Source organism: Alosa alosa, chromosome 5 (genome assembly GCF_017589495.1).
Source record: "Alosa alosa isolate M-15738 ecotype Scorff River chromosome 5, AALO_Geno_1.1, whole genome shotgun sequence".
Classification (NCBI taxonomy): Eukaryota; Metazoa; Chordata; class Actinopteri; order Clupeiformes; family Clupeidae; genus Alosa; species Alosa alosa.
The window spans coordinates 28,124,620-28,137,119 of record NC_063193.1 but is presented as its reverse complement, the minus strand read 5'-3'; the positions used below and the strand labels follow the sequence as shown (position 1 = coordinate 28,137,119).

At 42.3% G+C, this 12,500-nt stretch overlaps 1 protein-coding gene across 1 annotated transcript in view; it reads left to right on the top strand.

Moving 5' to 3' along the window:
* cltcl1 (clathrin, heavy chain-like 1) overlaps positions 1 to 12,500 on the top strand; it is a 49,126-nt gene that overhangs the window by 1,334 nt on the left and 35,292 nt on the right. The window contains 2 exon segments of the mRNA XM_048244547.1: positions 10,788 to 10,995; positions 12,430 to 12,432. Coding sequence (XP_048100504.1) covers positions 10,788 to 10,995; positions 12,430 to 12,432 — 211 coding nt within the window.

Sequence of the window (12,500 nt, the reverse complement as noted above, 5' to 3'; positions counted from 1 at the left end):
GACGACCCCAGTCTTGGATCTCTGAGTCAGCGCACCACGCATCAGCTCTGCTTTATCGTCACCGTCGGCAGGATCAGTCTGACCATGACACTGACACATTGCCTCCATCCGCCTGTTTGCCCGTCAGTGCCTGTCGCCTGCCTGACTCTCTCTGCTGATGCCTGTTTTTTTTTATTTTTATAGAGAATGGTTGGACAGAGATGTTCAATCTCTGTGCCAGTTCAGTAGTAGTACAATCTATCGTGTGTTTTTGTGTGTGCTTCATATACTGTAGGTGTGTGCAATATTTGAGCTATGAGTCTTCCTGTGTGTGTTTGTGTGTGTGTGTGTGTGAGAGAGAGAGAGAGTACATTTTCTCTTTTGGACTCTCAGTTTGTTGAGGAGGCTCAAGAACATTTATGTTCAAGCAGAGAGATCAGCATCTACTGAACCGGATATCCTAATGTTGCAGTTTTCAAATGAACGGTAGAGATAAGAATATATATATATTTTTAAATCATATACGCTCCCCATCCCCCAACCCTTCAAAAGAAGCGAAAAACCTCCTGAGAATGTATGTAGCCTGCAGAAAAGTTTATCCAAGCCACAGACACATTCTGACACACACACACACACACAGACACTAAAACACACACACACACACACAGCATTCACACACACACACACACACATTAATGAAGCCCAGGCGTCTACACACTCTGCAAAACCCAGACACCCTTGAGGAAAAGGACACTTAATGGCGGGTAGACTGCTGTGGGAGATTTGTTTTATTATTTATAATTTCTTAGAAATTACGGGACATTAAGGGCATAATCCTATTTGCAGCGTCGGCCTGGCACAGTAACTACTAAGAATTTGGCTGTTTGAAAGCGGTTTGTTCAAAGCTTCTCATAGAACTAGCTACAAGAGGATATGTATCAGGGTTTAGTGACAAAATAAAATAAAAAAATGAGCAGCATTAGCTGTTTAATATCGTTTGAATATGAGGTCAAGCAAAAACCTGAACTCAAAACCACTAGTGAACATGTCTAAGGTTGGCAGAGACACATGAAACATCCTTATAATCATATAGACTTGGAGCAGGACTCCCTCAGTAGGATTGAGGTAGGTAGACTAAGGATCCAGGTTGCATTTATAAAAGGACATGTTCTACTAGGCCACATGTCTAACATAATTACACTATGGAACTTTAAAGGTGTTAGGGGAAATCGATGCTATGGTGGATGAATTGATTAAGGTTGTGTGTGTGTACGCATATTAGGAGTGGGACAAAATATCAATATGTCAATATATCATTATGACTTATTTTTGCAAAAACGTTATCAATACCCTGCAACTAAATATCAACATTTTGTTAAAATCTTTACCTTGCAGTAAGAAAAATAAATGTTTGTTATTCTTTGAGAGACATAGGCCTACTGTATATTTTTTGTGTGTCAAAAAATTGAGACGCATTAAGCTAAAGCGGTGCACTTTGTACACTGTTTCAAATCCCTTGTGAAATGCAGTGAATAAATACATAGTTTTACACAGCTTTACAAAATACACAGCTTTCTGCCCTTCTTTTCTTCTCTATTAAACACAGACATGGCGGTTGGAGCATGTAACGTGAGGTGTGTTTTTATGGAGGGGTGGGGTTACTGTTTTGTTTTTGTTTATCTGTGGGGGGCTGGGGGTTACAGTGTGTGTGTGGTATGTGCATGTGGTATGTGTATATTCCTGTGTGTGTGGAATATGTCGAGGAGAGGGAGTCCGAGACGTCCCAAGGGTGTGTGTGTGTGTGTGTTTATGTTGGTGAGGTGTGTATTTGTGTTGTGTGTGTGTTTATATTGGTGAGGTGTGTCTGTGTGTGTGTGTGCGTGTGTGTGTTTATATTGGTGAGGTGTGTATTTGTGTGTAGTTTTTGTCTATCTAGGGATGGCTTCGGTGTGTGTGTGTCTGTGTGTGTGTGTGTGTGTGTGTGTGTGTGTGTGTCTCTCTCTCTGTGTGTGTGTGTCTCTCTCTCTCTCTCTCTCTCTCTCTCTCTCTCTCTCTGTGTGTGTGTGTGTGTGTGTGTGTGTGTGTGTGTGTGGTATGCACTAGAGGAGTGTGCTTTGGCGGGTGGCTCTAAGACGTCTGAGGGGTGTGTGTCGTGGGGCTTCATGCCCACCTCTGAGGGGTAAGCCTTGGAAGGGGCTCCAGAGGAGGAAGGAATTTGGGGAATGTGCAAACGCAAGTTACTTTGCTTTTTTCCCCATTCATCTCTCTTTGTATTTCCTTCTGTCTAGAGGCATGCTCCCCTCTACCAAAGTAATCTAGTCTGGAGATTACTCATGTGTGTGTGTGTGTGTGTGTGTGTGTGTGTGTGTGTGTGTGTGTGTGTGTGTGTGTGTGTGTGTGTGTGTGTTAGAGAGAGAGGAGAGAGTGTAAGTATGTAGTCCCTTTGTGTGAGTAAGGAAGAGTATGTATTATATATCTGTGTGTGTGTGTGTGTGTGTGTGTGTGTGGTCTGAGGTACTGTAATACTCTATACCAGATGAAGGAATACTTTCTCACTAATCCCCTGTATTCCTCAGGCCATCCTTAAAAATATTTTTGTTTGCCGTAACCCGATAACCCGAAATTTTTTTCCCCTTTTAGTCTGACCGACTTGCCGGTTGTAAACTTGCGTTAATACCGACCGATTGTTTTTTTACTATAAACAACCAATACAAATGCAATAAAATAATATTTCTTTTAGTAGGCCTAAGTATTGTGAATATAAATTGCTTATATGGCTCACTTAAATAAAACCCTGTGGCGTCATCTCTACACCATTGGTGTTACGCATGTCACACTATGGCCTACGCTTTGTTTCATTCACACAAACCGATAACGCTTTTACTTGGCACGAGGTTCTGGAAGAAAAGAAAACAAACGTTTCTGCTATCGATGGCATTAAACATGGAGCCCTACAATTAAGTGGTGGTATGAGCATTCATTCAATGCGCGTCTGCGCGAGAGAAACTGAAACTAATCGATAACGTTGGTATCAAAGCTCCGCTTCAATCTGTTGGAAGGCTATTTAGATAGATAGATAGATAGATAGATAGATAGATACTTTATTGATCCCCAGGGGAAATTCAAGAATTTAACGGTTTATTTAACGAAACTTAATAGAACGACGTTGTTTTTTGGAACTTCCTTAGAAACAGAGCAGAGACTGTATAATACACTGTATAGCATTGAGTATTGTATAGTCAAATTTCAAAGTCTGCCATGACCGGGCCTCAGGTCAAAGAAGTTTGAGAAAGGCTGGTCTATATAACCTGCATCAGAATGAGGTTTGCAATGGTGCGCCTGAAGGCACGGGTTGAAGACCCAGTCAGTTACGTTACAATATGCACATTTGTGTAAATTCATTCCTACGTAATCACCATGACCAACATTGTACTTTTTTTTTTACTTTGAATCTTGAAAAAAAAAATATTGACCTACCTACCGACCCATTTTTATTTATGTTTTGGCTGTTACTGCAAACAAGAATATTTTTAAGGATGGCCTCAACCTCCCCACTCCTACACACACAGACACACTCCCAATCAGACACGCACACACACACACACACACACACACACACACACACACACACACACACAATCAGTTAATTAGTGTGAGTGTATTATTGTTCCTACAATAGGTCTTTGTCAGAACCATTAGATCAGTCATTGGCCAGATTGTCAGATTACAGGCTTTTAATGTTTTTTTTCCACCCATGCCAAAAAAGAGCTTGAATTCACTGAGTGCTCAGAACCTACTGTGTGTGGTGTTCTACTGATGCAACAGCCTTCTTTACAGAAGTAGCTTACAGTATTTGCTTGAATGAAGCTTAGTATGTGTGTTAGCTTATTTAAGATAGTCAAGGATGTTGATATGTTGGGGCTGGAGTGATTAAATTAATCGGCAACTGTTTTGGTAATCGATTGATTGTTTTTTTAACGGACAAAAAGCCTCAAAATAATCTGATTTAAACTTTTTAAATGGTGTGGTTCCTTACTGTTCTATAACAGTAAACATGTGTAGACAAAACAAAGAATTTGAGGACATTACTAATCACCAATGTTTCACAATTGTTTCACTTTATAGAACAGACAACTGATCAATCAATCAAATCGATCACAAGAAAATTAACATAAGATTAATCAATTATGAAAGCAATCGTTAGTTGCCACCCTAACGTTAATCCCTTATATGTATGTACCCACTGGAGAGCGGGGATGGTGCACTAACTTCCTGGGTCCCTTGAGTTCAATCCACTTTAAGTACAAAGCAAAAAGTGAAGTGACTGGTATTTAGCAGATGCTCTTATCCAAAGTATCATGGACTCGCAATAGTGGCTTTGTGAATCAAACCCGGGATAAACGATAACGCTAACACTGCTCAACCTCACCCACAATAATGATATGAACATGTAATCCTTAGCATGAGTAGACCCCATGTGTCAAAGAATCCTCAGACATCCTCACAGCTTTTCTCTGCTACTCTTCAAGGTAGCAGAGAAATAGCTAGTGTAACAGCTAATTTGTACTTCTGTAGGCCTATGCAGGTCTGTCCAAGGACATGCATAATTCTGTCTGCAGACAACTTGCTTCAGGTCACAAAGTTAATTGCAGTCATTGCAGGCAGTAATAACATTTGAATGTTATCTATTCCTTGCGTGTTGACACCTGACACATGATTCAGTCAGAAGTTCTTTTTTGTGTTGTTTCGTCCGGGGGGCATGTTGTTGGACAGTTGCATTCTGGGACAATGGTGGCTCTGGAGGTAGAGGAGTCGTTGGGCTGGTCTGAACCCAGATCCTCCTGACCATGTCGAGGTGTTTTTGAGAAAGACCCCGAACCCTAAAAACTGTTCCCGATGTGCAGGTTAACTCCTTGCATGGCATTCTCCGCTATCAGTGTGTGTGTGTGTGTGTGTGTGTGTGTGTGTATTGTGTGTGTGTGTGTGCGTTTTTTGTGTGTGAGGTAAAGTAGAAAAATGTAAATGCAGTCCATTTAACAAGCATAAATTAGGCTTAATCTGTCAAAGTCAAAGTCAGCTTTATTGTCAATTTCTTCACATGTTCCAGACATACAAAGAGATCGAAATTACGTTTCTCCACTATCCCACAGTGAAGACAAGACATATTTTTACCAATTTAGGTCCACAGACAAACATAACATTCAAGTAAACAAAAAAAGTAAATAAATAAAAAAAGGGGCACATATAATAATGAAAAAATAAGAGCAGCAAAATGTGGTTGAAAAAGACAGTCAATAAAAAAATACTAGTGCAAATTCAGGCCAATAAAAGGCTTGGGGGGTAGTTCTGTTTGACCTAAGTAAGAAGAAAGTGGCATAAAGTTATGTAAGAGGCAGAAGTGTTGTGTGTGCAGCGTCTAAGACTGTGTCTGGTGTGTGTGTGTGTGTGTGTGTGTGTGTGTGTGTGTGTGTGTGTGTGTGTGTGTGTTGTGTGTGTGTGTGTGTTGTGTGTGTGTGTCTGTGTGTGTGTCTGTGTGAGTGTGTGTGGCCTGTGTAGTCTCTGGCTTTAGGCCACACAGGAGACAAATGAGAGTGTGCTGTGTGTCCTAACCCAATCGGGTCCTATCAGAAGCAGGAAGAGGAAGTCCAGCTAAACATTAGCAGGCTGGAACAGAACTGTGTCGCCGCTTCCTCACCTGGTTTCTCAGCAGCAGCAGCAGCATCACTCGCCCAGTCCCCATTATCAAGCTCAGACCAGTCACAGAGTCACAGGCCTATATTTAGACGAACATGTTATCATTTGAATGGAAGTGTTTGCATTTGGACAGCAATGATGAATGATTATTCTTTGTTAAGATTATTAATTATTATTAATTATGAAATGATAAAAGAGAATATACATTATACACTAATATATAAAATAGATGACAAATACATAAAGTGGAGATGAAGTGGTCATGAAATTACTCCCCCAATGATTATACTTTGTCTCAAAAAAACACAATATGACTTACAATACAATACGTGTTCACCGTAGATGTGAGGCAACTCTTCCCCACCCGAACTATTTCTGTGCTTCTCAGGTCCATGCCCAAGGAGGTGGAGGATGATGCTCAAAAAGTGCCCTGTTGAAATATTCACTACATTTTCTTCCTGCACACTTCTCTCTCTCTCACACACACTCTATTCCTTCTTTTTCTACCACTCTTCCTGTCTTTCTCTCTTCCTTTGTCTACCATTCATTCTCTCTCCCCTGTGTGTCTCTCTCTTTTTTGCCCTTAACTTTTGCCTGCCTCCCTCTCCATCTCTCCCTTTACCTCTCCCTCTCTCCATCTCTCCCTTTACCTCTCCCTCTCTCCATCTCTCCCTCTACCTCTCCCTCTCCCCCTTTCTCCCTCCCTCCTCCTCTCTCCATTTCTCCCTCTCTCTCCCTCTCTCCATCTCTCCCCCTCTACCTCTCCTTTACTCCCCTGGTGTGGATGTCAGTTGAAGCTGTAAAACCACTGCTGCATAGATTAAGGTGAAAGTTTAGGGTCATACATCCATTCCCACACTTGCACACACACACACACACATGCACACAGGCGCACACACACATGCACTCACACACACGCACCCAGGCACACTCACACATGCACGCACGCACACATACACACACTCATCATTATTATTAGCATTGTGAGTACAGTAAGACCCGTGGGCTTACATAACTTGTCTGAAAATGGATTGTGCATGGGTGTAGATTGTCCAAGCATTGAACTCTGCAGTGCCCGTTCAAACATGCCATTCCTGTAGAATACCCGTAGCCCAATTACATGCCCGCAGGTATGCCTGCTTTAAAAACAGGATGATGGGGAAAACATCAATACAGCTAAGCACTCAATAATGAATACTGAATATTATATCATAATATATTAGCCTATAAATTAATATGCAGTATAGGCATGGCTGCATGTGACATTTTTACAGATCAAAATGGCATAAGCCTAACAGCTGTTTTGAGTTTTAAAAGGCTATATGTTTATTGTTAAGTTTGTTGAATAACTTCCTGATAGAGAAAACAAACCATTTTGTGGAATGATGCATCATCATATCAAATTTGCAACGATGTGATGTTGTTGTCTAGCTGTGTGGCATTCTGAAACGGCCTTAAATTTGGAACCATTAGCCTATCCCTCGTTTCAATTTGGGACCTTGCAGTCGAGTTGTCATTTGTTTATTCAAAGTCCAAAGTAGCCTGAGCTATTCGAAGTGTCAGTTTATTGCCAACCATTTTTACGTCATTTTGAAAAGCCACTGCATACCCGTGTTTGTTTCCGAGTTGTTGCAAAATCCGCAGAATCATTTTCAAGCAAGCAAACTACATACAAGGAGTCTTTATTGTTGATGTCAGACATGATAACCATCCAAACATCTTGCATTTTGACCCGTGATTCAGTGCTGGCAAAACTCTGCTTACCCCCACTGTCTGCGCTGTGCTGTGTAAGGGGGTGGGATGGGCTACAGTGGCGGAGAAAGCCAATGTGTGCTTCTTTTACCGATATATTTAACGATATATTTTACATTACTAATTCAAATAACATCAAACTTGTGCACTGTACGTAAAACTATGTACTCGTGCCCGTAGCAAGACACCTGGCATATTTGAAATCAAGTGGACAAACGGTTCGAGAGATTTGCGAACAGACAGACAGACAGACGTTCCTGCAATTTATAGATAGATAGATTAGACAAACAGTGATCCCAAACATAATCTGTGAACAACACAAAGATGCATAGATTAACAGAGAGATAGACAGACAAAGTTCCTCCAATTACTGGATATACATAGTAGCAGTAGGACAGTAAGACATACTGTATACATCTTCCGTTGGCAAACAGCAACAGAAAATGACCGTTGACAGGCAGAGCCATGAACACAAACACAAACTGATTTACACGTAGATGCAGACAAAAGACTTTTAGACAGAGAAGGCAATCATAAAGAATGTGAGACAGTTATGTGTGTAATGAGGCAGGAAGAGAGAGACAGACTTGTTTGGCTGACAGAGAGACAGGGTGGGAGAATATTAAACAGACTTAGAGAGAGAGAGAGAGATACTACAGTGAGTACATTATTAGATATTTAAGCAGTAAATTAGATGGTAAGTAAGTTAAGCTCGCAGAGAGACAGACAGACAGGCAGAAAAGGCCATTCACTTGACAGATAGACAGACAGCCAGGCAGTGTAACAAACAGACAGAGAGCTGGGATGGGACAAGCAGTGTGGCGCTGCATGTTTAGAGCCAAGAGGCTGGGCAGGCTTACGCTGAGTGACAGGCAATGTTCTGTGGAATCAGATGAGAGTGTTTGCAGGTTACTAGAAGCTTCCGTTGCCACCACCCCCACCCCCACCCATCCCCGCTCGCTCACTCGCTCCCTAATGCAATTTCACAGCTCCGGATTGGCTTAGGGCCCAGGCTCATCCATCAATCATTAGTCCAACCAGGACATTCCAGCATAATGGGACTATCTGTCGCCATGACAATAGGATCTGTTCGGGGAGGGAGGGGTGGTGATCGTGGTGGGGGATCCTGCTAGAGAAGTTTGAGCACCCCACTACTACTCCGACTGAAGATGTGTGTGCGTGTGTGTGTGTGTGTGTGTGTGTGTGTGTGTGTGTGTGTGTGTGTGTGTGTGTGTGGATGTGTGTGCGTGTGTGCGTGTGTGTGAATGTGTGTGTGTGTGTATGTGGATGTGTGTGTGCGTGTGTGTGAATGTGTGTGTGTGTGTATGTGTGTGTGTGTGTGTGTGTGTGTGTGAAGGTGTGTGTGTGTGTGTGTGTGTATGTGTGTGTGTGTGTGTGCGTGTGTGTGCGTGTGTGTGAATGTGTGTGTGTGTGTGTGTGTGTGTGCCATGGGGTATGTATATGTGGACATTTAGCCTTTAGAATATATCAGTACCACAGTGATGCTCAAAATGACACCAAATGACGATATGGTTACGGCCACAGTCACTGTAAAAAGCATAGCGCTGACATACGATGGTGCGCTGCCCGACATAAGAGATCTGGAGCACAATAGCATGTGAGTTTCTGTATGAGAGAGGGAGGGAGAGAGGGAGAGAGAGAGTGAGGGAGAGAGAGGAGGAAGAGAGTTTGAATGGGATTTGTGTATTTGTTTAGAAGGCCACACCCCTGTGCCTCATGGGCACCTCAGGGTTGTATGCCCCCTTACGCTCTACTAAACACACACATGCGCGCTCACACACACACAACACATATACAGACAGACACACACACACACACACACCTCTCTGCATCAGATGTCTTTTGTGTAATGTTGTATGCCAGATCACTGCCAGAGCACTGCCTTGTAAATACATTGGTTTTAACCCATTTACTCCTAAAATGCCTGCTAAAAATGCCTATAGAATCCAATGGCATTCTAGACTAAATAACCTTATTTCCTGAGGGTTTTCTGAAAAAACACTAAGAATTGTCGACGTCTACCAAAACCTTAATATCTAAGCCTCTGTAGCACCTAGAAACATGAAATAAATAAATAAAAAGCATGCTGCGCTACGCAGCAACCAGCGGGAGATTCAATGTTGCGCTATGCAGCAATCGGCGGGAGATAGAATGTTGCGTCGTGCAGCATCCGGCGAATGTGTCCATTATACAGTATATATATATATATATATATATATATATATATATATATATATATATAATTATAGTTGGCAGTTAAATATGAATAGTTATATATATATAATACATAAAGTCATTGTGGTGTAGTTGATTATAAATTGATGCAACCAATGATGTTATCTGTGTATTTGCCGAAGTGTTCATATTTTAAATGTCTTTGTTATCTGTATGGAATGTGAGAAGATTCCCAAGTATTCAAAGAAATCTCAGCAACACTGGCCAATAGGCTTCTAGGGAGAAGTGTTCAGACATGTGAGGTAACTAGCTCCTAGCTACAGAGCTAGCACTTTGGAGCGAGCGTGCATTATTAAATCACAGTTATATAAAGCCTGTGTTGATGAGTGGTATGTCTGGTATGAAGCTGGTTTTAGAGTCTTTGCTTCCTGGAACATGAAGTAATTGGGTTCCAGTTCTGATTCCAAGTTCTGATTCTATACTCATGGTAATGATGTGAGAGGTAATTATGTTTTGTGTCATGTGTAACAGTGAGAAGCTTTGTGGATACATTATGCTCATTACACCACTATGGGTTCAATTGCCAACAGGATTTATTGTAGTACAGTTCCACTGTTGAATTCAGCGAACATGTCACAGAGTCCAATGTTTCACAACTTCCTAGGATGTGGTTTGACTTAGGTTCATTTGCAGAGAATGAGAGGCATCTGAAATGACTGATGATTGCACTGAGTCTGTGTCTGTTGGGCAACATTGAATAATAGGATGCACTTTTACTGTTTCCTGTGCATCAGCTGTGCTGTGTGCATTGCCTCGGAAATTATGAAATAATGTATGTGAGTATGTGTGAGTACTTAAATATGTGTGTGTGTGTGTGTGTGTGTGTGTGTGTGTGTGTGTGTGTGTGTGTGTGTGTGTGTATACTGTATGGATATTTTGTGTGTGTGTGTGTGTGTGTGTACTGTATGGGTATGTGTGTGTGTGTGTGTGTGTGTGTCATGGATCATCACACCGATATGCATGAGTGATTTATGTCCAGCTATGGTATCTCTGTAGGTGAAACTGTGCCATATCTAGTTTACCATTCTCTCTCTCTCTCTCTTTCTCTCTCTCTCTCTCTCCCCCTCTCTCTCTTTCTCTCTTGCTCTTTCTCTCTCTCTCTTCAGCTGCAGGGTGTGGGTGTGAGTGCAGCCCATATCGGCTTCAGCTACCTGACTATGGAGTCGGACAAGTTCATCTGTGTGCGGGAGAAAGTGGGCGAGCAGAACCAGGTGGTCATCATCGACATGGCCGACCCCACCAATCCCATCCGAAGGCCAATCACGGCCGACAGCGCCATCATGAACCCCGCCAGCAAGGTCATCGCCCTGAAAGGTCAGCCTACCACCGCCCCTGTGCCACTGTTCGTCCAATCAGACTTGGACTCCACGCGGAGGCCTGCATGTTGTGCTATAGCCTCCGCTGTTTAAGAAAGACTCTCCCTGCCAGAGCAAGATGAGGGATGTTTTTAACACCTAACAGCATTGACACTTGTAACAATCTCTCACTTCTTGAGTGCTTCTTCTGTGTGCTGTCAGTATCACTTCCATCAGATTGTTTTGAAGTAGTGTCGTGATGTTTACTCCAAGCGTATTGTAGCTTCACTATTGCGCCTGAGAAACAAGTAGCTGCAAATGTGTTTGTTCAGCGTTGTTTTCCCTCTTCCATCTGTGTCCCCCTGGAGCAGTGCTTCCCAGCTCCTCTCATGACCCCCCCACCCCCCCACTGTCCTGTTTGTTCGGTTGTATGTCCGTTTACATTTCTGTTTTTGATATCTCATCATCGCAATCCCTATTCACAAGTTTGTCTGAGTGTCAACATGTCTTGTTTTCAGATCTCAGATCTCTCTTCTGTCTGAATTAACATCTGCTTTAATAGCAATGTACTGTCTAATCTGAACCCTTCCAGTGATTCCAGTAGCCTATGTTCCACCCCCATCTTCGTTTTGTATACAGCTTCTTGCTTAATCTTATCTTAACTTTCTGGCCTTACCCTAATCTCTAGTCTGTTTCTTCCCTCTGCTCTACTCTACTCTATTCAAACTAAGATCTAAATGTTCCATTGCATTGCTGGCATATTGCTGCTCTCCCACATCTGTACTGTTTAATTCTGCCCCAGGCTGTCTATCTTCAGCTGACTCCGAGTCCTCTCCTCACTCTGCACTTTCTGTTTGACTGTTTGTCTATGTTTGTGTGTGACAGAATGTGTTGTTAGGGAGCGTGTTTATAGATTGCATTACTGAGGGGCCTTTAAAGGAACACCCTAACTATAAGACAATACACACCCTTCTCTTCTCTGTGAGTTCAATAACCCCACCTGACACCGTTAGCCTAGCTTAATTCACTGAAGGTGGGTTACACCAGTTAGCCTATAGCTAAAAAATAGCTATAGGCTAACTGGTGTATCCCCACAGGCACAGGGGTTTATGCTAAGATAGGCCAACAGTGTCAGACAGAGTTATCGCACGCACAGAGAGGAGAATGGTATGTGTCCCCTTATCTAACTCTGGAGTAGACTAGATGGCAAATCAGCTAAATATTCAAAACTTTGCCTTGTTTTGTTTTTAAAGCTTTGTCATGAGATCCTAATAAAAGCTAACCCTGATGCCAGTGCTAACTCAGGCTAACTCCTGCTACTAATGCTAACGTAAGATAGGCTAACCATGCTACTTTTGCTAACTCTGCCCTTCAGTTTGCCCACATTTCTCTCTCTTTTCCCCTCTTCTTCTCTCACTAACTCTTCCTCCTCTGCTGTCTACTCTTAAAAAAGACGGTGAGTTTGTTTACTGTTTGTTCTCTTCCTACTGTCTGTATGATTTGTCTTTCTTTCTGGCATTCCTC